The 27,768-nt window shown below is 37.9% G+C and overlaps 3 protein-coding genes and 1 long non-coding RNA gene across 5 annotated transcripts in view; 2 read left to right on the forward strand and 2 right to left on the reverse strand.

Moving 5' to 3' along the window:
* Window positions 1-165: 165 nt before the first annotated feature.
* Window positions 166-11,280, forward strand: LOC132126329 (nuclear receptor subfamily 1 group D member 1-like). Its single transcript, XM_059537525.1, has 8 exons — window positions 166-1,294; window positions 6,128-6,457; window positions 6,548-6,636; window positions 6,776-6,920; window positions 8,833-9,383; window positions 9,481-9,666; window positions 10,284-10,494; window positions 10,649-11,280. The coding sequence occupies exons 1-8, from the start codon at window positions 1,279-1,281 to the stop codon at window positions 10,843-10,845; spliced, it is 1,725 nt and encodes a 574-aa protein (XP_059393508.1). The 5' UTR covers window positions 166-1,278; the 3' UTR covers window positions 10,846-11,280.
* Window positions 11,281-14,196: 2,916 nt separating this feature from the next.
* LOC132126367 (protein lifeguard 2-like) lies at window positions 14,197-18,828 on the forward strand. The gene is made up of 12 exons (XM_059537583.1): window positions 14,197-14,307; window positions 14,923-14,986; window positions 15,093-15,166; window positions 15,252-15,316; window positions 15,655-15,708; window positions 15,808-15,858; window positions 16,022-16,061; window positions 16,949-16,986; window positions 17,103-17,190; window positions 17,356-17,451; window positions 18,438-18,491; window positions 18,604-18,828. The coding sequence occupies exons 1-12, from the start codon at window positions 14,293-14,295 to the stop codon at window positions 18,751-18,753; spliced, it is 789 nt and encodes a 262-aa protein (XP_059393566.1). The 5' UTR covers window positions 14,197-14,292; the 3' UTR covers window positions 18,754-18,828.
* Window positions 18,829-22,563: 3,735 nt separating this feature from the next.
* On the reverse strand, window positions 22,564-25,640 carry LOC132126467 (uncharacterized). The gene is made up of 2 exons (XR_009427392.1): window positions 24,587-25,640; window positions 22,564-23,772 (listed from the first exon to the last, which is right to left on the reverse strand). It is a non-coding gene; the product is annotated as an uncharacterized LOC132126467 (long non-coding RNA).
* Window positions 25,641-26,684: 1,044 nt separating this feature from the next.
* The window catches only part of LOC132126486 (RNA-binding motif, single-stranded-interacting protein 2-like), a 58,612-nt gene continuing 57,528 nt past the window's right edge, over window positions 26,685-27,768 (reverse strand). For both annotated transcript variants that reach the window (XM_059537743.1, XM_059537744.1), the window contains exon 14: window positions 26,685-27,203. The gene's annotated coding sequence lies outside the window, so the exon portion shown is untranslated. The remainder of the gene's footprint in view (window positions 27,204-27,768) is intronic.

Here is a 27,768-nt window from a genome sequence, read left to right on the forward strand (position 1 = left end):
ATTTATAATTACACTGTTGATCCGTCTCTTAAACCATCTCTCCAAACCTGTCCCTAAACTTACCCATGTCCCACCTTAATAGCATCAGAAGTGTTTTGCAATACAGTATGATATGAACAACTATTCTTTATATATATATATATATAAATAATAGTTGTTCATATATATATATACACTAAGGCCTAATATAAAGTGGGACCAAATGACAGAGTATGGTATAAGACACAAGTTGGTCTTTTAGACCACATACTGTAAAATTTATGTAGATCAATGTTAACTATATTCACAGAGGGGCAGTAATGGTGTATCATGCTTATAGAAGATGCTTATTGTGCTTTGTTCTAAATTAAAATTAAAATGAAATGAATCCCATCAATGTTTAGTTAGGGTTTTTCCATCAGTTTTTTCAGGTTGTTCAAATATGGGTCTCTAATTTAGGTACATGACCTACATCCAAACCAGTGTGATGCAGGGCAAAAACGTGAGAGTGAGACTTTGAGAACAGTTGATGTGGCTCCAAGCCTATCAGCCGAGTGTACTGAAGAGAGGAGCAACATGAAGCTCTGGAGGGAAGTAAACAGCAGTCACGGTGCGCTCCTCCTCCTCTGCATGTGCTTCCTCCACGGATCTCCTCCCCCTCATCAGAGCGCCGCTCATTAGCATAAAATGTGTGTCAGTAGGGCAGAACTCACATGCAGCGCGCGCATGCCGAGGGCATTCCGATGCCAAACGAGTCCACGCGCGGTCATCCGCCACTGAGAGAGCAAAGAGGAGGAGGAGAACCAGCAGCTCTACTACAGCAGCGTGACTGGGGAGGAAAGAAGGAGGGCGTGTGAAACGGAGCAACAGTTCTTGGCATAGCTACAATAACACAAACAATTTAAAGGGCAAAGAAAGGAGGGGGAACTAGAAGGGGAAAGCTCAGTCACATTTTAAAGACACCTGAAAACGTGTGAGGCTTGTGCATATCTCAAACTAGTTACACAGCTCTGTCTTGGAGAACGATGCCCAGTGCACTGGCTCTGATTGTTTTGAAGAAAAGCACTACTGTAATGCACGCGATACAGTCTGTGAGGACATCTTTCAAAGAGTGAGGACGACACATTGCCCTGTTTACTTCGAAGGACGTCTGGCATTAGAGTCGCTTCTTTCTCGAGACATTGCCTGACAGACTTCGTTAAGTTCTCGCCTGTGTGGACGGAATTTGAAACACGCTGAAAATTAGAAACCAATACTCTGATAGCTGCATTTCCTTCATCGACAGCAGGAACATACGCCATGGACGGCAGTCCAGGTGAGCTCAAAACCATGTATCGTCTATAAACACGAATGGATGCAGGTCAATTATTTGCACGGTAATGTTTCAGTCACCCGTTTTAAGTATTTTAGCCAACTTCGTCATTTATTTTAACATCTTGTTTAACTTTAGAAAATAGTGGCACGAATATATTGGTACTGAATTTGGCTATAACATAAATACATGTCCTGTCAAGATTTGTAATTAAATTACATTATACTTTGACATGTTTATCATTTTTACACACACACACACACACACACACACACACATACATACACACACACATTATTATTATTATTATTATTATTTGGCTATATCGCGAACGGACAACCATGTTTTGTCAAATGTTTCCGGTCTCGCATTGTAGGTAAACAAACTCACGTGCAGCTCGCTGTGCTCACGCGCGCTTCCCAGTAGACTTGTACACCATAATAAAGTCATAAAAAAGAAAGCTATCTAGCCGTATTCTTTTCCGTTTCTTTAATGCTTTAACAGCCGCCTCCAGTAGTTATGGGGGTGGGTGAAATCCAAGCCCAATCTTGGCTACTGGAAGGTTTTTGTTTTCGGCAGGTTCCTGTGATTCATTAACTGAGTCTGACTGTCAGTATCTGTACATTCACTCCGACACGTGCTCAAAGTGTGTCAATAACTGCTCATGAACACGTGAGAAGATAAGGAAACAGTCAACATTTATGGCAATAAACCACTGTTTTGTTTACTATCATCACATGGCGTGCCTTATGAGGCAACATGTAGTATAGATGGCTAATCTTTATTAATTATAAAAAAGTCATAAAAGTGCTCTTAGATACTTGTATTTTTAATAAGTCTAATGTAAAGTATCCAAATTAGTAAGAGAAAATAATCAGCTTTGGCAGCAAGTATAATAATTATACATACATAGGAATTTCCGGTTCAACCTATCAGTATTTTATAACATTTAAGTCTAAAATATTAACTTCTCTGGAAACACATAGCGAGCTGTTTTAGCCATGTCATATCCAGGATGTATTTTTGTGAATCTGGTGCCAGGGATTTCTTAGAAACACTCAGTTTTCCTGCATCCAGTCATCAGGCGTGATGATGTCAGGCGCAGTGGTATTCATACACAGACTTTCACTTTCACCATCACGAGGATCAACTCCGAGCTCCACGTGCCACGCGTGATTTCCCAGGCACACACCCCCTCTTCACTTGTGTTTTTGTTCCGGAAGCCCGTGTCTCACCCAGCCTCTGAAGGGAGGGAGGGACGCTGGTCACTGGGTCAAAGTCAAAGAAGCACAGATCTTACTCCGCTCAGATCTTTCTCCTCTGCATGCATGATCTCTGTTTAACTTATGTTACTTGTGTTATTTGAATACTTACTAGCCATTTCTGAGTGAAAATTGTTTGACAAACAGAAAGCTCAAGCTGTAACACATGCACATCCCATTACAACATATGATAGTGTTCCTTAATTCTTAATTGCATTATGCACACCATTTTTTTTTGTAAGGGATGTAAATGAACTATATTACAAAGTAAAGCAAAATAGTAATAGTTGTTCATTTGTGAAAGTTGCATAAGTTATATTGCACACGTGTGTTGGTTCCTTGAAGATATATCAACATTGACCTAGTTTTCAGCAGCAGCACATGTCTGAGGGCATCCAGCTCTCTGAACAAACCTCGAAACAAGAAATCAAAGCCTCCCAACTGAGAAAGCTCACCTGCCAATAGCAGTGAAAATGGAATTTACTTAAAAAGATAGTTCACCCGAAAATGAAAATTCTGTCATAATCACCCCCATGTTGTTTCAAACTGTATACAATTATTTTTCATTTGACTCAAACGAAGATATTGCATGTATTAGTACATTTGTTACCATTTATATGCAAGAGACATTTCTCAAAATATCAAAACACTGTAATTGATATTCCGCAGTATAAAAAAAATTATACATGTTTGGAACTTGAGGGGAATATAAAATAACACAAACACACACACACATATATATATATATATATATATATATATATATATATATTTGTTATTATTTTTGAAGAGGGGGTGAGGTGAACTTTAATGTCCATTTCTGGTTTAAAATATAGTTCAGTCAGGCTAATTTTGGAAATAATTTTAATGTTTATGTTTTTTTATATAATTTGCTATAATTATATATACTATAATTATAACTAGCTCTCTCAAATAATATGTTATATAAATAACACTTAATGGAAGCAGCATTGGCATTTGAGTATTCTAGTTGATACTAAATACTACATAGCCTAGTATTAGATATTATTACAACACAATACAGTACAGCAGGGGTTCTCAGCTCTGGCCATCGGGTGCACTTTCCTGCAGAGTTTAGCATCAACCTTGATCAAACTCCCTCTAAAGTAATTGTCTAGCAAAGCCACTGTAGGGCAAGACTGCAACCTTGAGCCAAAAATGGTTAGCAATTATTGATATTAATGTAGGCCTACATTTACATTATTGTGATTTAAATCCATTCACAAAGTGATTATACCAAAATAAAGTTGCATATTAAAAATGATTATAGTAGCCTATCCATGTCTACATCTGTAGGTTATCATGATTGCTTTTGAGTGGGAGGTTTGTTGTCCCTCATGGCAGCTGCAAAAACAACTGAAATTCAATAACCTGTTCACTTATTCACTCTTTGAGTCACTCATCACCCATGTGCATGTGAGACGCACTAAAGCAAAGGTTAGTGTGTCATGGTGTTTAGGGAAATTATTGTCTATAAAATGCCACAACAGTCGATAATTCGGGTGGAGTTAAATTGGGAAGTACAGTTAATGTAGCCTAATCTATATTTCAAGCCATTTGTGAGGCATCACGTTATATAAACAAGTGAGATGAAGTGAAATGTTGGGTTTAAAAAAAGAAGGCTAACACAAAACAAGCTCGTATGTCGATTAAACGTGACCGTGCAAGTTCATGCGTGCACTGCAGTTTCCGGTGACTCGGGTATTATAAACACGCGCGCATAAATATGGCCTTGGTTACTGTTTTTATGTCCTCTTCAAACGTGAGGAGCAGGCTGGCAGTTTGTGCCTTTTTTTCTCTCTTGTACTGCGGCTGTTCTAGACACGGGACTGCGGAAAGGGGCTTGTATTTTGGGGCGTTCACTATGTCAGGAGAGCATGTGAGCCGGCGGTCAGGTGGCTGGCATCTCTCTGGAGGAGCGAGCACGAGCAGCGCGCGTGGGAGTCCTCAGATCCGTGTTTACGATTCGCAAACAAATTGTTCTTTGGAGTCGGTTCTTTATAAAGATTCGTTTAACTGACCCTGGGAAGTTTTTTTTGTTTTTGTTTGGTTTGTTTGATTTTAATGACATACAAAGAACATACAAAATACTTTATCAGTCTTAATACAATTCAAGAAGTCAAAGTAGCAACATATAAAAAAATAAGAATAGAAAAAATAAAATAAATAAATAAATACTATATAGTTTAAGGGCTTTTTTAATGACGCATGAGCTGTAAGGATTTGAAGAAGACCATTGAATCTTTCTGGTAAAGTAAGAAAGCGGGGGTGACTCGGGAAGGTTAATAAGAGTAATAATTTGAACTGTAGGAACGAACCTTGCAGCTGCACCTACACGAAGGAAACGCGTTAGAAAGGCGGCAACACCTGAGCTGACAAAAAACGACATTTAAAAAACTAAAATATAAAAGGTAATTTAGAACAAAATAAAAATTAAGAACTGAACTAACACATAACTTGTGAAATTCCGCATTTCGTTGGAACACGTTTTGGAGACTCAAACGGATCGAATCACTGAAGTGAACCGACTCGCTGAAATAAATCCGATTCCTCAACATTGCGCTTGCGCACGTGAGTCAGTCTGGCTCATCCTAGCTCATTTCTCACGTTTAAACCGTCCACTGGCGCGGTTTGAAACATGTGATTCATGGAGAAGGATGAGCTGAGCTGACAGGCTGGGAGCAGTAGAGGATTCAAACATATGAGACTGAGACATTTCCGAGTTTACATAGAAATTAGTGGCCTGGAAGCTTTTTTTTAAATATCCTACATATTTGAGGAATTCTGTAGAATGAATTTAAACGTGCAAAATTTGTTGAAATTTGAAATTAATCAAAATACTTAATAAACGTGTTTAAGGCGCAGGGGATATGAAGAAAACTAAGTTAATGCGTTCCAATTCTGCTGATTTTGCATAGGCCTATAAATTAGGAAGATATTAGAGATATTTCTATTAACATTAACATGACATTAACGAAAGAAATTCAAACAATAAATACCATTTTGTGGCTCTTTAATGTGTCGTGGCATATCACGCATGTGAACAGATCGTCTTTTCATATTTACTTTAAAATAAAACAAATGAACATCATAATGTATTTTATTTCAACCGAGACATCAATACACAACATTTTTCGAGTTTAAGTCCACCAAAGTTTACACAATTACAGAAACGTGTTTTTGGCAATCCATATGCAGACTAGCTGCTGTGAGCATGTAACTATGCTGTGCAAAAAGCATACATGAAATGAACCAGATTGTGCAGATCTAGACAGGTGGAGCTAGGGGAGGTGGAGGGTTATTGAGGAGTGAATTTACAGTGAACACTGAACCAGACTTTTTAAATGTTGAGAAAGCAATCTCATTGGCTGCTGATGTACCAGAGACCAATCTGGTTGTGCATGTAGTGAACAATTTCATTACTAGCAGATTGCATTAAGGATGTTTTAGTCTGCACCATCTGGAGTTTCACAACAGAACTAGATCAAAATGATAAGACCAGTTTCCCTTAATGTCATATTCTTTGTTTCCCCTCCTTTTCCTTCACACACAGGTGGAGGAGTGATCCTCTATGCAGGCTCAACTGGAAGCGCCAGCCCCAGTCCAGGAAGCCCATCCAGTGGATACCAATCCCAGTCTCCAGCCTCTCAACCCTCGTCCCCAGAGGAGGTCTCTTTCACCGAGCTTGGTGCCCTTAAAAAACATCCAATTGGAAGCAAAGCCAGTTCTGCAGGGGGCAACAGACTGGTTTTCCAATTTCCAGAAGTAAGCAGTGCTACCACTGTCAACCCTGTTACACCGACGGTAACTTCGTCAGGGCAGAACACCTACTCTCACCCAGTATTCGGCAGGCGACCAAGTATGTTCACGGGTACCTTTACCAGTGAGTATTATCAGAGTCATTTTTGATATTGTCTCTAATTCGGTGACCATCATCCACTGCTTACTTACTGTTGACAATTGTTGTTACTAGAAACAGGAGGTATGGTGTTGCTCTGCAAAGTATGTGGGGATATTGCATCAGGATTTCACTATGGTGTCCATGCATGTGAGGGATGCAAGGTGAGAACAGACACACACATACACACTCACATAAAACACCCTCAAAATGCTGATGTGTTTAGTGTCAGTCTGAGACTAAATCCACACACACACACCTACAGAAACACACACATTCACTCTGATCTTGTGTTATCCTCAGGGTTTCTTCCGCCGCAGTATCCAGCAGAACATCCATTATAAGATGTGTGTGAAGAATGAAAACTGTGTGATCATGAGGATGAACCGCAACCGCTGTCAGCACTGTCGATTTAAGAAGTGCCTCTCTGTCGGCATGTCCAGAGATGGTATGAGCTTTAAACATACAGTTATGAACAATATATTAACAAGTTATTATTCTTGGTAAGATTACATTATTTTCGGTGTTTGCCAGGGGAAATATCAGTATTGCTACAAATACTTAAGTGTTAAGGATGTTGCTGTGTTGGGAAACAACCACCTAGCAATGTTCTAGTAACCTCCCAGTACACCCTAGTAACTGCATGTTTCTAAGCAGTTAGAGCAGAATATTGACTGGTTGGACTTAAGCCAGTAAGAACTCACTTAACAATCACATACAGCACCCGAGCAACTGCTCAGCAATATGATTAAAATACTCCGTATAAATCAATCAGCAACTTCATATTGCAAAATGTCACTTTTTGAAAATTCAGTGATCTTTTCAACCAGAACCTGCAAAAAAACATTTCCCCAGGCAGATTTTTCATCAGTTACACAAATTTGAACCAACAGAAAGAAAACTGCTTGTTTTGTGAGTGCTGTTTGATGCATCGCTGCACTATTTGCCTGCAAAATTTTACTAATATGGTCTCACAACTACAATATATAAAAAAAAAATATTTCCTCAACCCTACATCCAGCATCTGTTCTGTTCTGTTTGCACCTACAGCTTACACCCTGTTCTGACAGGTTCCTTTCACCGCTGATTTATTAGTGTGGGCTCTCCGAGATCCCACAAGTCATCACTCACTGTAAAAACTGCAGCAAATCAGCTTAATTTAGGGAAATAGGGACACAAATGGCCCGAGCACCTAGTACACTGCAGTTTAATGTGTTTCCAGGTCTTCGTTTGCTTTATCGCAGGATTAATTAAGATCCGAATGCTGGCTGGGATTTAATAAAGTGCTTTGTCGATGTAACCCAGAAGCTAAGAGACATTTATTTCAATTGAATGCAATGCATAAACATTCTAAACTGTCTTTTCAAGTTGTCCTCTAGCACACTTTGGCCATACAGGACAGTATTATCTCTGGGGAGCTTTGTAAACTGGGCTGATAATAAATCATATTTTCTGGGGCTAGTGTACATATTTAGGTGACCTAAAAAGCAGGAAAGTAAAGTGATATGCACCATCATATTTCAACATCACATGATGTACTTGACCTTGTTTCCCTCCGCAGTAGTCAGTCACACTGTAACTACACTAGATTTCAAATTAATTTGGAAGTTTATGAACTTTTACATTTTTCAGGGTACTGTTATGTTGTAGTGCCATCGAATGCAAAAACCATAGCTAATACTCGGTCACTGACCATATGATTGATACTGTTCTCCCTCCATTATATTTTGTCACCTGAAACCATAACGTCTCTCCTAACCCACGAGTTCACGTGATGGTGCTATATGACACCTCTAAACCCCAAAAAGCCTTCAACTCATTGTTATATTATAGACCTAAAGACCTAGTTTGGCATTAACCTAACTTTCCGTGCTGAAGGCATCTCCCATTGCTCAACACTTTATCAGTCCAGGTTATCATATCATGCTCCTCTGCCCTACAGAGTATCAGCACTTAACTATTCAAATGCCTTCTCCTTTCAGTCCTTTTCACCCTTAGCCTGCTAACCTTTTAACTCATGCCAGTATCTGTTTCTCCTGCTGTTATTCATTCACTCATTCCCTCAGTGACATCACCTCTGCTTGGGTGACCCACTTCCCAATGGGACAGAGACACAGAGATGGGAAGAGAAGGATGGGGGGGGGGTGTTTTATACAGTAGTAGGATCTATGAATAGCTCTGAGAGGTTTTGCTATTGTTAATCAAGCTTCTCCACTGCCTGTCTAACAATCCCATTTAACCGTTACTATATTCACCATACAGCACAGCCTCTCATATCACAATGCATTATTGTAAAGCTGTAAGATAATGGACACCTTTGTGTTCTGTATAGTAACATTTATACCCCCATTTTTTTCCAGCTGTGCGATTCGGGCGCATTCCGAAGCGTGAGAAACAACGCCTACTGGACGAAATGCAGAGTTACATGAACAGCCTTAATGAATCGGCGTCCATGGACATCACCTGTACTACACCCACCGAGACTCCTCCCAGCCCTGAAGATGGCCAGTCAGAGGAGGCCATCGGGGCTGTCTCACAAGCTTATCGCAATATCTTTGTGAACAGGGAGAAGTTGTTAGTGAAGATTAACGATGACAGCAACATCAATAACAGCAATCCATCTTCCTTCCATCATAATCCAACACAAGAGTCCGGCTACAGCCAGCCTCACCCTCAGCCAAGCGTCTCACCCCAAGATTATTCCATCCATCCCACGACAAGCTGTCTACCCCGATCCAGATGCCCGGTCACCAGCCATGACAGCATACCGACAACACAAGTCATGGACAACAATCAGTATAACTTCCCACAGTCCTCAAGTCCCAGTCAGGGAGCTACACCTTCTCAAAGCTGTCCATCGAAGCACAACAATTATTCCACTCTGAGACTGAGCCCTGGTGTTAAAGTCCTGGTATGTTTTGATGATGGCATATGATTTGTTTGCTGGTCTTAGTTGACTATTTTGTCTGACTTAAAATGGTTTCTTGCTCTTTCTGTCTTTATTCTAGGCATGTCCTCTCAATGCATGTCCCGTCTCCCCAGCCAGTCACTCCAGTCAGCAGGTCTGGGCGAGTTTCTCTCAGTGCTTCACTCCAGCTGTTAAAGAAGTGGTTAAATTTGCCAAGAGCATTCCAGGGTTTCAGGCCCTGAGTCAACATGATCAGGTCATGCTGCTGAAGTCAGGAACCTTTCAGGTGAGAAACGCCAACGTCTGTCCTCAAATCAATTCCCCACATCAGTTCTTTTGAAGTAATCATCAAAAAAGAAGAAACAGTCCAGAGATGCATTTACTTCATGACCCATTTTTCCTCATCATGTGGTCCCTTGACATTCTGCCCTACATCCTCTAAAATGTTTTTTTGTAAAAAGGATCATATCACAGTTTTGATTCATTTTTATTAGCAAGGATGTTTTTGTTCCATTTCAAACGTCGTTAAGAACCAGAATAAAATTTGTACTAAATTGAATTAAGTCTTTGAGTCAAGTTTTGTGGCCCTGAGCAATGAACCATTCAGTTCAGACCAGTTTTGTAAAATTGAGGCGATTTGTATATGAATCAGATTTCCCAAGCAGTTTCATTAAGAGTTTCACACAGACGTGTTGTCACGGGTGAATATTTACAGACTGTGCAAGAATCTAGACCAATGTCATTACAAATTAGTCTTCTTTATCAATACTCGATAACTAAAGCCTGAAAGCAATATATGTGCAGTGCTTGTGTTGTGATGAATAACGTCTTTAAGAGTTATTATGATGTAGTTTACACGACTGAAAATGCTATTTTTCTAAATCTCACTTGGGTTTGTTGCAGGTTCTAATGGTGAGGTTCTGCTCGCTGTTTGATGCCAAGGAGCGTACCGTAACATTCCTGAATGGTCAGACCTACCCCCTGGCATCCCTGCGAGTACTAGGCATGTGTGGCCTTCTGGACGCCATGTTTGAGTTCAGCGAGAAGCTGGGGAACATGGGTCTGGAGGCTGATGAGATGGCCCTCTTCATGGCTGTGGTGCTGGTTTCTGCAGGTACCTTGTAGAAATGATCATGTGCATGCACTATTGGAAGTGTGTGTTTAATACTGAGCTAGTTGTCTGAGCTAGTTGCTTGTGTAGACGGATGGCGAGGCAGAGAGAGCTTGGACCAGAGCTGTAATGTTCTATTTCTGTTACTCTCTATCAGATCGTTCAGGGATCTCGGATGTGGGGGCCGTAGAGCAGCTCCAGGAGGATTTGATCGGCGCTCTTCGCGCTCTCATCACTCGACGAAGGCCAGAGGACAGCTCACTCTTCCCCAAACTCCTGCTACGTCTGCCTGACCTCCGTACCCTCAACAAACAGCACTCCGAGAAACTCCTAGCCTTCCATATTGACCCCTGAGAACAGAAAGAGACAATTACCAGACCTAACCAAGACTAGGGGTCAAAAGATAGATTCAGGGTGCTCTTCTTTTACAAAGAAGCCATGCACATTTCAGGATAAACATCTGATTTGGACTAAGACTTACACAGACACCTCAGACATTGAACTTTTCTAATGCAACATGAGAGGAGCAGAAGTGTGGAGCAGATGCTGGACGATGGGACTTTTCAGGATTGTTTTCAAGAAATGTAAAAACAGAGAAAGATGGTCTAGATTTTGAGGTGATGGCTGTTTTATAACTAGAATTAATCTGGGCTCACAGTGCAAGCTCATTGTATAAAGTTTTGAGACGTTCTAAGTATTGTCCAGATGCTATGCATTTATCATCGTATCCTATTCAACAGATTGTAAAACCTTTAAGATAAACTTCAATTCAATTGCACAATTCAATAATTTCATAAAAAATCACTTTGTGGACCTTTATAAATATTGTTTATATTTGTCAGGCAGTCAAAACCTGGGTTGTAAAAACACATGTATTATAGTTGAAATATACTGTATGATAGTTTCTTATAACTGTATAAGACTGTAGTATGTGTTCTCGTGTGCTAATGTCATGACAGAACCAGGGACAATGAAGAAAGCACTCCTCGATGTCTATTAAAGTGTTAAACCAACTGAATTTACAACAGCTCTGCATGGATATGGTTTATTCTACCCTTTTTGCAGTTCAGAATTTTCTGAAAGAGGATGGGTTAGCAGCAAAAGTGGACTTTGCCATTTCTATGCAAATGCAATTCATTTATTTTATGTGCATCTAAATGTATATTTGGTAAATGTATTATGATAATTTTTTCCAAAGAGATGACAGATAATGTGATATAAAAAAATGACCTTTCAAGTTTAGAGTATTTTATATGCATGCATATTATACTGCACGTTTCGTTGTGCATGGAATGCTGATGGTGCACAATGGTATCCTAGCAACTGGCAAATGGATCCAGTGTGTATGGAGCTGATGTATGATATATGCCAAGATTTTCACCTTCATTTAAATAATGGCTCCAGGGGTTCAAGCGGGAATGGAAACCTTTGTTTCCCATCATGCATTTTTTTAACCAGCAGACTGAAGACTATATCACTATGTTTCCATTGCAGTATAGTATTTTAGCACAGAATAATCCGACTAGAATAATTATAATGTATATAATGTGTGATATTCCAGTTACAGGGATACTTCCTCTTCACATGAAATGTTAGGCTAATAAGATGCTCTTGGTAGAATGAGGATGAGGCACTAGAAATGAAGCAAACATGCCAGAAAACCTCTCACAGCTGTGGAACAGAGAGAAAGCATTCTGCCCTCTTCCCTTTGCCCTGTGGAGTTGTGGTTTAATAGAGAAAGAGAAAGAAAGATTAACATCATTCATTCTGTCTCATAGGGTCTTAATGTTTGCAACACCTTCCTTTCACTGCCTTGACAGTGCCACATGATTCTAAAGAAAAAATACAGAAATAAAAGAATAATTATATAATGAGAGCGAGAGAGAGATTTTACAACAACATCCCCTACTAATATGTATAGTGCATAAAACCAATAATGCTTGACATGAAATGATATACTATAAGTGCGCCCTCTTGAGGCTACTGTGCCATATTACATTCAAATGAACATTAACATTGACATCAGTTTTAATAAAGCTTTTTGTGTGTATGAATAAGTATATAAAATATAGATAACGCTTTACAATCAGTTCTTATTAGTTAGCATTTGTTAATGCATTAAGTAACATTTACAATGAGCAATGAGTTATAGTATGTATTCAGTTTAGTTTTATTCATATACATTAATAAACATACAATATGTTGCTCAGATCTATTAAATAATATTAACAGCCACAGCTTTTGGTTTTAATAATGTATTAATAAATGTTTAAATAAACATTAACTGAGAATAATAAATGCTTTGGAAGTATTCCAACAATATATAACAATTGTTTTGTACATGAAACCTACACACACACACATATGGACTTATATGCAGTAAGTCCGCCCTCTTGCGGTTACTGTGTCATACTACATCAACATGACACAAATGATATTAGTTTAACTCATTGTTTGTCACACATTTGTTTCTTTTAATTATGGAGACTTTCCATAGACTTCTATTACTAACGATATTTTCTATCCCCTAACCCTACCCCTTACAGAAAACCCGTTTGCATTGTTTCAGACAAGCATATTTTTCTATTTCTAATCACTTTTTCCCCTCGTGGGGACCACAATGTCATAAATGTCAGGTTTACTGTCGTCCTTCAGATTCCCCTCAGAGCCGTCAGTCAGCTCAAACATCTGAAACAGTAAACGGTAGTGAGTTATTAATTAAATCAACACAAATACGACAGTTTACCCTCGTGACATGGAGGCTTCCAGGCACTTTAGAAATAAACCTTTAAACCTTTAACTTTCTTACCACAGCTCATTAGCCCTGTCAGGTCATTACAAAACCAGCCTTACAAAAGCCATGAAGTCACTCTTTCAAAAGCTGACTGTCACATGACCCAAAACATCATCATTATACAACATCATATTATAGCCTATAAAACATTGCTGATGTGCTTATACCTTATTATTTCTCACATATGCTAGTGATATATATATATTGCTTTTAAGCAATACATGTGTTGCATTGTGGTCTATAAAGCTGCCTGAATTGCACATATGAAGTAGTGCTCTTTCAAAATCAAGGAGTTGAGTGTCTGTCCGTATAAACACACTTCAAGACTGCACCAAAAGGAAGTGCTTAGGGAAGTTCATGAGTGTGTGTGTGTGTGTGTGTGTGTGTGTGTGTGTGTAAAAGTGAAGTGACACACAGCTGTGTTTTCTTACGTTTTCTGGTTGTTTTTCTTATTTGGTTAAAATAAAACAAAGCTGCATTTAGATCCTTCTATATATATATATATTTACAGTATATATGTGACAATTCTCTACTAAGATGTATTTTACTCTATATAAAACTCTTGGAAGATTAATGATGTACTCATATGTCTATGCATTCATTGCTAACCTCACACACTTTCCTCTCAAAGAATGTCATCTTGATGTGTGCTTACATCACCTTTATCCTTCAGGCCAGGTTTATCCTCACTAGATAATGTGCTTCTTTATTCTTTAACAGAACTGTTTTCTAATGAAAAGGTTGCGTCACAGATCAAATGAAAGCCCAGCATCTGTGCTGAATGTGGTGTTTTCCCGCTCAATCCCATTAATGCCGTCCAGCACGGAGACTTTGCTGGAATGAGCGTGAAAGCGCTCGTGGAGGAGGGACTGATGGGATTAGCCTGAATAGACACTATAAGAGACTGGAGTACATCTGCACAGGAACACACACGGAGAACATCCAGCACACAGGACTGCATCAACCTCGTCAGCGGCCAGCAATAAAACCATAAACAAGCAAATAAAATGACCCAGAAAAAGGTAAGATCTCATTTTATTGATGAATAGAAGAGTTTTCTACAAACCCCATAAGCACAGTAGCAGAAGTGGATTAATGTTAGACAGGATATCAGTATATAAAATAATAGTTTTAGTGCCATTAAAACTGAACAAAAGATGTCATGCTCACAGAAAAAGAAGAATCCACTTCTACATTGGCACATTGCTTTATAAGGAGATTATTCAGACTATTTATGGATCAAGCTTCCTTATTATAACCAGTTTTATTACTAACTAACTAAACAATTCAATCTTGCAGTCATGCATGCAATCTAAATGATCTTTTTCATAAGACGTCATATGTAATTTATTTAGTCTATATCTGTTTATGTTGCACAGGTCTGTTCATCTCTGAACTGGATTGGATCATATTTAGGAGTTTATAAACAACACTGCAGCGATGCGAACATTTTATACCAGATTTCTTTCTTGTAAAAAATGGGCCAGAACTGACAGACAGCTTGAAGTTTTAATGTGTTTACCAAAGATGCAAGTGTGCTCAGTCTATTGTCTAGCCATTTTTAAAAAGTGAATTAAATGATTATTTCATGCCATCATTTGGCCACATTAATATTCTCTCGATATGTTTATTAACAGGTCGCACCAACAGTCCAAACCGTTGAAGGAAACATGCCTCCAAGCTATGAAGAGGCAAATGCAGGTATCCATCCATCCATCCATCCATCTATCTGAACTAACATTGTGTCTTTTGTCATATATGTCATTTGTTCTTGTTTTAAATTGATGTCATTTCATCATCTCTGCAGGATGTCCTGGTTACTACTATGGTGGAACTTTTTCCTGGGATGACATGCATATCAGACGTGTTTTCATACGAAAGGTAGAAGCTGAAACAGTTACACCTAATTATGTAAAGTATAGAGGACAATCTAAAAGTGTTTGTAAAAATGATCATATTCTTGCAGGTTTATTCAATTCTGATGCTGCAGCTCTTTTCAACAGTAGCAGTTATCGCTCTCTTCACATTCTAGTGAGTAACTGATTCTTGGTATATTACATTAATAGATGACAATGTCTCATCACTGAATTGCACTGTGGATCAAAAGTTTGGGGACAGGACGTTTTCACATAAATACTGTTTTCAACATTAATAATAATCAGAAATGTTTCTTGAGCAGTGAATCAGTATATTATTCAAGATCATGTGACACTGAAGACTGGGGGAATGACGCTGAAAACACATTTATTTTTTTAATTTCTAATGATATTTCACAATATTATGTTTATTTTACTGTATTTACTTTTTAACAAATAAATGCAGCCATGGAGAGCAGAAGACTATCTGAACTATCTTTTCTCTCTCTTTAGTGCTCCAGTGAGGATATACATTCAGACACATCCTGTTTTATACTCCATGTCCAAGTATGTGAAACTGCTGTTTAATCAGTAATTAAAATGCTCTAAAATGTTAATGACTTGACTCTCTGTGTCGCTAACTCAAGCAATGTTTGTGTTCTGCAGTCTTCTGTTTCTTGTCACATATATCTCATTGGCTTGCTGCAGTGATTTGAGGTAAGTCAATAAACTGTTAATAAATTGCATTTGTGGTTATATACTGGTTATACACTCATCTCTATATGAAAAAAAAAAATATATATATATATATATATATATAACAATAATTGGGAAAACATAATATAATAGTGGCATCCATCTTTTCATTTGTGTAATGCAGGAGGCAGTTTCCATGGAATCTCATTCTGCTTACAATCTTTGTGAGTATCAGGATACATTAAAGGAATAGCTCACCCCCCAAAAACTGCTGGACGTATACTTAACCCTCAGACTATTTTGTTTTTCATGGATTTGGAGAAATGTACTCTTGCTCAGCAATGGATGCTCTGCAGTGAATGGGTGCCGTCAGAATGAGAGTCCAAACAGCTGAAACAAATCTACTATTAAATAATTTTAACTTTAAACCATTGCTTCAGGCTAAAATATGAGTTCATAATCTATAATAACACTTCCTCGAGTGAAAAAGCCCATCTCCTGTTGTCTCTCACATCAAATCCATTCCACACACATTTGTTTAGAGCTGTTTTGGTTCATAAATGTTGCTTAGATCTGTGCATATTTCTCTCCTGATTCAGATGAGATGACTATTTCACTGGAGGAAGTCTTATTATGGATTATGGACTCATATTTTATCCAGCAGCAAACATTTGAAGTAAACAAATAAATAAAGAAATTGTTGATGGTTTTGTTGCATGGATTGATATGAATATGCAGTTTTTGGCCTCTCCAGATGTGAACTGATGGACTGGAGTTCTGTGGATTATTGTGATGTTTTTATCAGCTGTTTGGACTCTCATTCTGACGGCACCCATTCACTGCAGAGCATCCATAGCTGAGACAGTGATGTAATGATACATTTCACCAAATCTGTTCCCATGAAGAAAGAAAGAAGTACCCCAAGTAAAGTGCATGTTAGCCTTTGGTCTAATTCATTTCTAGCATTTTGGAATTCCTAGAGTTATACTATTGATTGCATTTTTTTAAATCAATGCATTCATATAACTAAAAAATATTACTAGATTTTAAATGTTGTTTTTCCCCTCTTTGGTTTATTTTGCATGCTTCTGTGAACATTGTGCGAGCGCAGACTTTGAGCATGGCTTGCATGTTGGGTTTCATCTCTAGGTAATGACATGTCTGTTGTGTGTGCATGCTTTTTTTTTTTAAACATCATTTTTTAAGTCTACAAGATAGGTTTAATTTCTACTGAACATAACAGTATCTGTGCTTACTTCTGGCAGTTTCTACAACACCAAGTCTGTAGTGCTGTGCATTGGCATCACTGCCACAGTGTGTCTGTGTGTCACCATCTTCAGCTTTCAGAGCAAGGTGAGCAAAGGCCGAACAATTACAAACTATATATACTATAGATACTAATAAACGTTATGGTGAACATCGGAGGATTTTATTACAGTTGTGTTATCAGTGATATATACTACACACGTTAAATACAATAATATCTCAATTCTAAAGTGTTGTTTTTTGAATCTCTAGATTGACATCACCTCTTTCCAAGGTCTTCTCTTCATTCTGTGTATGGTCATGTTTTTCTGTGCTCTTGTCATGGGATTTGTGGTTCCCTTTGGCTATGTAAGTATCCAAAGATATATGCAAACTAGATGAAAAAAAAACAAAAAAAACACAACCTTTAGAGTTGGCTTGAGAAAGCCTGACCAGAGAGTTAGAATTTTGAAGTTTGAAGCAATTTTAAAGTAATTTTAAAACAAGTTTAAAGTAGATTTTAAAAGCTCAACGTTTGAAGGTTTTAAGGCCATGCAATCTCCCAGACCGACAAATTTTGGTCTCAGTTTATTTGAAGGTCTAGTTCTCAGTGTTAACTCACTATTAACTATGACTTTTGCCTCAATAAACTTCTAATTATTGCTTATTAATAGTAAGTAAGGTAGTTGTTAAGTTTATGTATGGGGTAGGATTATGGATGTAGAATATGCTCATTTAGAATATGTGCTTTATTAGTAGGCTACGAATAAACAGCCAATATGCTAGTGATATGCATGCAACTAGTTAAAATTGGTCCCTAAATGAAAGTGTTACAGACAAATCAGTAGCAATGCTTTCAATAATTTGATGGTCATAGCTCTAAAGCTCCAACAGTTACAGTCACCCTCTAAAAATGCTGGGTTAAATACAGCCCAGCGTTGGGTGAAATATGAACAAACCCAGCGACTGACTTGTTTTGACCCAGAAATGTTTAACCTAACCTTCTAGGTAGTAACTTAACCACTGGGTCAAAACAACCCAATTGCTGGGTTTGTTCATATTTTACCCAGCACTGGGTTGTATTTAATTCAAAATGTTAGTTTCAGGAGAAAAAATGTTTTTTTAGGTTTAAACAGAATAGCAATATGATGGCTTTCTCCAATCAACATAAACGTGGCAACACCTGAACACCTCACTTTTCCACTTAATTTAGCAAACAAGCTGAGGACTGTATTTTTGTTTTTAGATTCTAGATAATTATAGTCCTAATAGCTATATTCGCCCCAGTCCTAATCTGTACAAAAGCATTAACAGTCCAAATACAGTCACTTTCTAACTGCTTTGTCTCCTGAAAGATCCCCTGGTTACATGCGGTCTACGCCAGCATAGGAGCTGTTGTCTTTACCATGGTGAGAAGCAGATTAGTCAAGAAAGGATTATGGTTTTAAATGATGATCATTTAATCATGTGATTAAGGTGATATAACGTTGACTGACCCGTGTCTCGCATCTTCTGTCCCAGTTCCTGGCCTTTGATACACAGCTGCTGATCGGGAACAAGCAATACGCAATGAGTCCTGAAGAATATATCTTTGCAACACTCAGTCTCTACCTGGATATTGTGTACTTGTTCACGTTCCTGCTGCAGTTGTTTGGTAACGGTAGAGAATGAGCATGCTTGTGCTGGAATAATATCCGTCATGTACAATACTGATCACTAATGTTTCAAACCTCAACATGTGGCCTTTTATTTATTGTTTAAAGAAAATCAACTCTGAAAGAATGATTCTCAGGTACTGAGATATGCACTTCATGTGTTATTCAAAATCAAAAAAAATTCACAGGACTAAATCCTTCTGAATATATTTGGTTGCACCAAAAATTGGAAAATAAAAATAAAATTGAAAATACAAATTAAAATTCCAAATGCCCATCAAATGTTGAACTATTGGCTTAAAATGAGCTACTACAATGAAGTAAGGTCTTTTTTGCTTATGACAAATGATTTTATTTATATTTGTAAATAACAATTCCCTCTCAGCTGGCAGTTGAAAGCTCATAAAGTTCAAATGTGGAGTTTATATTAAGCTCTATTATTTTCATACCAACAATCTGTTTATTTGTTATATAAATGTAATGCAGTCATTGAGTGTGTTAAAATAACGGAATATTCTGAAACTGTGTTATATTAATAATTATCACAATTTGTCATTGTGAGGTCAATGTACTATAGTATTGTAACTTTCACACACAGGTTATTCTGTATTTTTAATGTACTACACTTCTGTTTACAACTTAAGCCTGTCCTCATAAAGGAATTCATATTTCTGTCTATGAAAAAGAAATGCACAGATATTAATGATAGACGGATACTAAACTGCGTTTACAAACAAAGGTGTGCAACACATCAGACAGGGAAAGCATGACCCGCACCCAATCCCAACCTTTTCTTGGTAGTTGGCTAATGGCTATGATAAAGCTAAAAACAGAATAGATAAGAAGAAGAATGAAAATAATGATGCATGTCAGTATGTATAATTGAAATGAATTTGTAGATTGATAATAATGCTTTTGAATAATAAACACAGGAACCATGCCAGAGGTCTTGTGTATGTGTTGTGTATCTTTTCAAACATATACTGGTCAGAATTCTCAATATCACATCACATAAGGAGGAGAGGACTATGGCTCTATATCAGCATGGCTGTAGGCACAATGCAGAACTCTTTTTTTTTTTATCTCTCCTTTGCTGAAATTTAGTGGGTGACTAAAATGATGGGTTTTTGCTTGTAACCGGTTCCAGAATCAAATCACTGGGGGCGTTTCTGAAATTAGTAAGGACTTTATGCATGATATATTCATTCCATCCATTGTTATGGTTATCACTGTGCCAGTCATTGCAATTTTAAGAGTGAATCCTGCGGATGCCATTCCTGAAACTTTGCAGTGTGTATGGTCTCTTAGTAGCTTAAAAAACAAATGTATTCACTTTGTTCAGATTCTGAATGGCTTATATAGAGAACATGATAAGCTATCTTAATGCTGTTACGTATGCTAAAGCTCATGGAGGATGAGTGTGTGTTAGTCTGATCCCACTGGAAGAACAGCTTGTCATTCTTTGTTCAGGCTACCAATCACCTTATACCTCACCGGTTTAAATATCCATATTTCCTACAGCAGCTTTCAGGTGCTTCTTGTTTCAGATTCTTTAAATATATTTGTTATATTGTCCATTTACAGTCGATAGTGTTTCCTAAAAAAAACACACTAATGGGGCATAGGCTGTAAGTGCAATAGACATCAAGTGGGACTTGATGACCAGACTTTGAATTAATATATTTGGAAATATTTGAAATTATTACTCTGATCTGCAGCACCTCATTAAGCAGCGCTCACGTGAGGATGACAAAAACCTTTGAATGTTTTATTTTCAGTCTGGTCTGCATCAGCGGTCTAACAGCATTTGTCAATGTCCAAATAATTGAGATGGCCAATCAAATCAAAGTAGGGGGGGGGGGGGGGGGGGGGGGGGTTATCATTCACAGAAGCAGAATATGGCCATTTTGAGAGAGAGTTGAAAGTTGTGTGTGTGATTATCTGTGCATATTTCTACAAATAATGAAGCTGTGAGTAGTCACTTCAAAACATAAATTTTACCCCCCTCGTTGCTGAAAAATATAATTCATTATCGAAGCTATATTATTAATGAAAGTGTTGTGTATGTGTATGCATCAATGGAAGAGGCACATTAATATAGAGCTGTAATTAAACTGATTTGGAACCTATATAAAGCTGGTCCCCCCAGTGTTCAAGATATGGTTACAGCCTTGTTATGGGGAACGAGACCAATAGTGTCGTGCTATAAATAAGCACAGGATGAAAGTGAATCTCGGTGAGTCCAGCTCCAGAGCCCCCACAGGGTGATTAGGCAGAAAAGATGGTGGAGTGGGCCCTCACTAGGACATTATAAATCAGGGGTGCCCAAACTCTGGGTGTCCTGCGGAGCTGAGCTCTAACTTGCCTCATCAAACGTGCCAGGAAAGTTTCTATTATGAGTAGTAAGAGCTTGATTAGCTGGTTCAGATGTGTTTAATTGGGGTTGGAGCTAAACTCTGCAGGACACCGGCCCTCCAGGACCGAGTTTGGGCACAAGATCAATATCAAATATCTGCGTCAGTAGTATCTGCTTCATAACAGACAGCCCTTTAGAGTGGCTTTGGAAGCATACAAAAAGCTGCTCTGATTGCCAGAAGTGGCTAGAGTGCTTCTCATACGGTCTAAGAACCCGGATGGGGCAGAGTGAATTAGGACCCTGCTTGTCCTCTAAGGGTGATAGTACTAGAAGGGTGATAACCTGTGCTATGATGTGGAGAGAAACTTGGGCACATAACGATGTCTTGGTTTGAGGAGGAGTTTACAGTGGTTAGGCTCAAACTCTAGACAGGAAGAGCTGATTGAAAGTGCTTACAGATCCCCTACTTGCTTGACTGATGCTAAATCCAATAGGAGGGCGGTCTTATGGATAAGCCAAAGTATGAGAGCGAGGTGGATTCAAGCTCCAAGCTCTCCTCAAGGTTGTCAAAGAACACAGACTAGCCAACGGAGCAGAGGAGCCTCATAGACGGGGCTCTAGCCTCCAAAATGGTGTCAGTTACTAACACAAGCCAATCATCAAGGTAATTCATAATGCAGATTCCCATCTCTTCTAGAGACAGTCCACTAGACAGGACTGTATATTGATAAGCCTCCACCTCAAAAGCGAATCTCGATAATGGTCTTGAGGATTTTCAACGCTCAAGCACCACCGAGTTGGCTTTGGCCTTGCCGATTGGCAAAATCCCAAACCTTGTAAAGAGATACCATCCCTTTATATAATGAGCATGTGTAATTTAGGCTTTTATTCACATCTAAACCATGATCCACATAAAGCACATCAGGTTTATTTTAGTGCATTATGTTCGTCAGAAATCAATCCTTACGAATATTGAAATTGTGGCGTATATTGTGCTCTTTTGTCCTATCAATGGCATGTATTTAACAGTTTACTCATTTACTTCTCTATTCAGCGATCCTCATTTCCATCCTCAGCAGCAACCATAAGCTTCAAAAACCATGTTTGTTACAAATTATAAATGTATCTTAAAGATGCTAACAAATAAATTAACTGGTTTTATTCAGGTTGGGGGAAAAATATTCAATATCACACTGAATGAATCGGAATATGTTTTTACCAATAAAACATTTTTGGTGAATTAGGGCTATTAAGGTAAAGGTAGAAAAAGCTAAATTAATAATGGCTGGCAGGTAATAATAATAATAAAACTGCAGTTGATGTTTTAATGTTCTTTGATAAAATAAATAAAAGTAAATAAACCAACAAAATACGAACAAGATTTTATTAAAAAAATGGAATTCAAGAGATCAGTTTAAAAAGGCACAAACAAAAACAGAAGAACATTTTGATATTGTAATTTTTCTTTAAAAAAAAAAAAAAAAAAAAAGTACGAGAAAATCAAACTGTGGCACAGGAAGACAAATTTCTGGCTAGAAGCTCCGGTTAACATGCAACCAAACTGGTTTTCCAGATACCTGTACAAAATGTGTTATTGTATAAATAAAGAATGTTTAAAAAAGCTGTTCAAGAGACAAGCCATTTGTTCAGTACAGTATTCAGTACTGACTTCTTCACAACTTCCCATCTCTAGACATCTTGATACTGTCTACCGACCAGAAACAACTACACACAGGTTATGTCTTGAGGCACTTGGATTACAGCGGCGCTACAATAACTGAATGGTTCTGTTGTTTATGGCTTCATCTGGTGAACAGCCTGAACACCACATGTTAGCAGCAATGCATTTTGAAACTAAGAAATGAGCTTTTCTTTGAAAATCTGAACCGATCGATGAGAACAGAGTACTGGCTTTCACATTCAGCATCATCCCAGCTGTTGAGACTCCATAATAATTTAGATATATGCAATCAATCTGAATTAAAACCAACACATTTCATAGTTTCAAAACCATGTTTAAAGTTTTGTGTTAATAATGGATGAAACGATTTATCAAAATAAATCCCATTTTCCTTCATGAGGTGAATTGCATAAGAAATAACTTTAGTGCAGAAGATCTGACTAAATACATCAACAGTAAAATCACACTGAAAAGTGGGCGAAGGACCAGCAGTCAAAGTAATGGAAAAAGGTGATTCTGACAACAAACTCATCAGCAACTTAATCACTCGCATGGAATTTTTGTTTTTGTTTGTTTTTTATTTTATCTTGGTGGCGTATCTTTGGTAGCTGGAACGAATCCATTCTTTGGGAATCTAAAGACAAGTGTATCACAATCACAAAGATTTCAATGACTGCCAATAGATTTCAGCCTGAGTGACGGTAAACTGTTAAAGAGGTATTGATCAGTTTCAATAACACAACTTCTTTGAATGTAATGTCAAACTATCCTAGAAGGTAATCAAGCTAGCAGCTATTTTCATGGACGGAGAAGAGTCTCTTAATGAACACCATTGAATAGTTTTCAGATCAAGGTCATAAAATGTAAAATGCACGAAGGGGAAGCCCTGAAACGAAGGAAGTAAGAACTGCATCCCGTGCCTTTAGTGTTATAACATAAGCCCTTGTGTTTCTATCCTATAGAAGAGTGATTCTTCTACTCTCTTACAAATAAAAGTGCTTAAAGGCCCTTTCACACCGGATGCGTAACGAAAAAGCGTAACGAAAAGGCGAATAGTTCGCGTCAAAACCATTCACATCAGCCGCGACGCGAATTTGCGATGTCTGTGACGTTCAGAGAGCTTCAACATTCCAAAACTTTCGCGCCGACAGTTGAGAAAATGGACACTTCAACATCATCATCCAGTGAAGACGAGCTTTTCATTTTCTTTAAAAGACAGAAAAGAAGGTTTTGGGTGCACCCAGTCCTAAAGAACAGAAAGTCTGAAGGGGAGTATGCCAATCTTGTACAGGAGCTAAAACTTTATCATGGCCGGTTCCGCACTTACTTTCGGATGTCTGTGGGACAATTCGAGGAGCTCCTTCAGATAGTGGCACCGCATCTGTGTAGGCCTGCTAGCCTACACAGCACGGACTATACAACGACTAAACTATCACACAACATACTCACAGTCGTGATACCCTAGTTAGTTGGCAATGCTACGCCACACATTGTCCTTCAAATCGTTGTCCTTGTAGTTTTTATTAGATTTGTCAAACAAAACGGGATTCGCTGACACACAAGTAATCAGAAGACCCGTTATTTTTGCTGTGACGTCACCTTTGTTTCCTTGTAATGTGATTGGCTGAAGCCTTTTTGTCGCCTCAAAAGTAAAAAAAAATCGACATGGAAGCGGAAAAAATAAAAGTCGTTTTTTCGCCTCAGCACATTCGCGTTCGGTGTGAAAGCACTCATTACACAAACAGCTGATCAAAAAATAAAACCATTGCGCGAATTATTCGCACTTCAAAATCGCGTCCAGTGTGAAAGGACCTTTAAACGGTTCTTCACAGCGATGCCATTTGGTTAAAGGCTCTTTAAAGAACCATCTCTTTCTTTGCTTTTTATAATCTGAAGAACCAAAAAAGAAGCTTTCCGGTTCTTCAGATGTTAAAGGTTCTTTATGGAACCATTTAAGGTTCTTCTATGGCATTGTGAAGCACCTTTATTCTTAAGAGTGTAAAGACATTTCTAACATATGTTGGTGTTTTTCATCAAGGATATCAAAAAATTAAATTTTCGATATTTCTTTTAGAAGTGCATCGTGATTGACCAAGACAGGACATTTCAAGTAAAACAACAAACAGCACAGAGAAGAACATAAAAGAAACTCAAGAAAAAGTCTTTCCTTTGCACACAAACATATACAAAAATCCTATTAATCTGGGACCAATACAGCAACCAATACACACGCAACCAAACAAATTCATCATCTAAACAGTTTTCAGAAAGTAAAGCGTTGCCCAAACACTACAGCTAATCTCACGGAAGATAAAACAAAACACATCAGTGAAAACAAATCATTAAAAAAAAAAAAAAAACAGCAGCATGAAGGAAAAAAGTGACTACACACGCTGAAGAACTGCTTCTGTCCTTCTCGATCCTAAACGTCTGTTCCATATAATCGTTTCTCCTGCTATACATGTGTCATGTATAACCCCAGCACCGTTTGGAAGTTATTTCTTCAAATCTCTGCAATGTACCAAAGCCACGATAACACACAAGCTGATGAGGACACGGCGACCTGACACACTGCAAAACAGCTTCTTGGTCTTGTTTTACAAAACATCCGAAAAAGCTAAGATGTAGATGAGTTTCTTTCTTCTTGGGAACAGATTTGGAGAAATGTGTCACTGCATCAGTGTCTCATCAATGGATGCTCTGCAGTGAATGGGTGCCGTCAGTATGAGGGTCCAAACAGCTGATAAAAACATCACAATAATCCACAGCACTCCAGTCGATCAGTTAACATCTGGAGAAGACAAAAGATGAAACACATCCAGTGAGCTTTTGTCTTCGATCACTGATGGACTGGATCACTTGTGGATTATTGTGATGTTTTTATCAGCTGTTTGGACTCATCCTGACGGCACCCATTCACTGCATGCAATACTACATTTCTCAAAATCTTGGAGAAATTCTTCTTCATCTTGGATGATCTGAGGTGAATACATTTTCAGGAAATTTTTGTTTTTTTTTGGTGAACTATTCCTTTAAAGAAGAATGGAAAGAAAGAAAGTCAATATGGTAGTAAAAATAAACTTGATACTATGATACTTTTTTAAAATTCAAAATCTACAAAACCTGCATAAAATGTAAGCCAGATAGAAACCAAATGCCTTGATTTTCTTCCCTTTTCATGATTATATTCTCCTACTGCAGGTGTTTGATGGATTGATTTATACTCTTAAATAACGTCAAAAACAAAAGTGAAGCTTTCTTTCAATCCTTCAAACCAGACTGACACATATATGCTTTACTACAGCATGAAGAGAAATATTAGAGTTATAGCAGTGTGGTACTGAGAAACTTCATCAAGTCATGTGTTATCATAACTTTTATGAACTATTTTTGATATTAACAAAGCACTTAAAGTCACTTCCTCGAGACTCCTGTACTGTAAGCCAATGGAGCCCTTATGTGCATTATTACCATGCACATTTAGACACAAAAACCAGCCATATTTGATGTCATTACTGTATAAAAATACTTAATCAGTTCTACCTCTTAAAATAATTTATTTTTACATTTTTCAATTTGCAATAAAAAAGGATTTGATCCTGAACACTGTAATGTCAGGCACAAACTGCTCCACAGGTAATCATTCGATTTAAAATGTCCCTCATAAAATACCTTTTAATAAAATTCAGATTAATTTTCATTACTAATTAAAAAGAAAACGCACATGACTGGAGAATTGCTATTTCTGCATCTAATATTTTATATGAGCTTGAAGACAAAGGTTTATTGTGCACCAAACTCTATAATAAGTAATAAGTTAATGATTGTCTGTGAAGATTGAATTAGAGTGATTTCATCACTATTTCTTGGAAGATTATTAAAATGGTGCAGCATGAAGAAGTGGCTTTAAATGTTTTTAACAAAACACCTAAATATCAAACAACAAATTCAAAAACAGGACAAACAAAATGCACTGTTTGCATATTAATCTGTACAAAAATATCTTACTGCTGCTGACAAAAAAAAAGAAGAAAAAAAAGAACAAATCTTAAAAAAAAGTTGCATATTTTACAAACAAAATTCTCATTTTTAACTTTTTCTTTTTTATCCTCCCATATTAAAGAATTAGTTCTTAAAAATAAGAATTTGCCATTTTGTGCATAAAAGAACACATTGTGTTTGCCTTACCCTTTTCTTAATCAGCATTATTATTTTTTTTTTTTACACTTTTTTCGGTTTTGTTATCAAAATAGATGAAAGATTGCTAGCTCTTTTGCACAGTCTCCCGCCGTTGGCTGAGTGACTCCTGAAGAGAGAGAGGAGTCGAACAAAAGATGAGTGATGTCCTACAAAAGATCCGGATTGCTCTGGGACTCTGTCTGTGGTAAACCCCGAGTGTCCACAGCGCGGAGCAGCACCTCCAGAGGACCTGGGACCAAAACATAAGTCACTGATATATACAGGAGAGACATGACACAAGTCACCGATATATACAGGAGAGACATGACACAAGTCACCGATATATACAGGACAAACATTACACAAGTCATCGATATATACAGGAGAGACATGACACAAGTCACCGATATATACAGGACAAACATTACACAAGTCACTGATATATACAGGAGAGACATGACACAGGTCACCGATATATACAGGAGAGACATGACACAAGTCACCGATATATACAGGAGAGACATGACACAAGTCACCGATATATACAGGAGAGACATGACACAAGTCACCGATATATACAGGACAAACATTACACAAGTCACTGATATATACAGGAGAGACATGACACAAGTCACCGATATATACAGGAGAGACATGACACAAGTCACCGATATATACAGGAGAGACATGACACAAGTCACCGATATATACAGGAGAGACATGACACAAGTCACCGATATATACAGGAAAGACATGACTCAAGTCACCGATATATACAGGAGAGACATGACACAAGTCACCGATATATACAGGAG

Source organism: Carassius carassius, chromosome 44 (assembly GCF_963082965.1).
Source record: "Carassius carassius chromosome 44, fCarCar2.1, whole genome shotgun sequence".
NCBI lineage: Eukaryota > Metazoa > Chordata > Actinopteri > Cypriniformes > Cyprinidae > Carassius > Carassius carassius.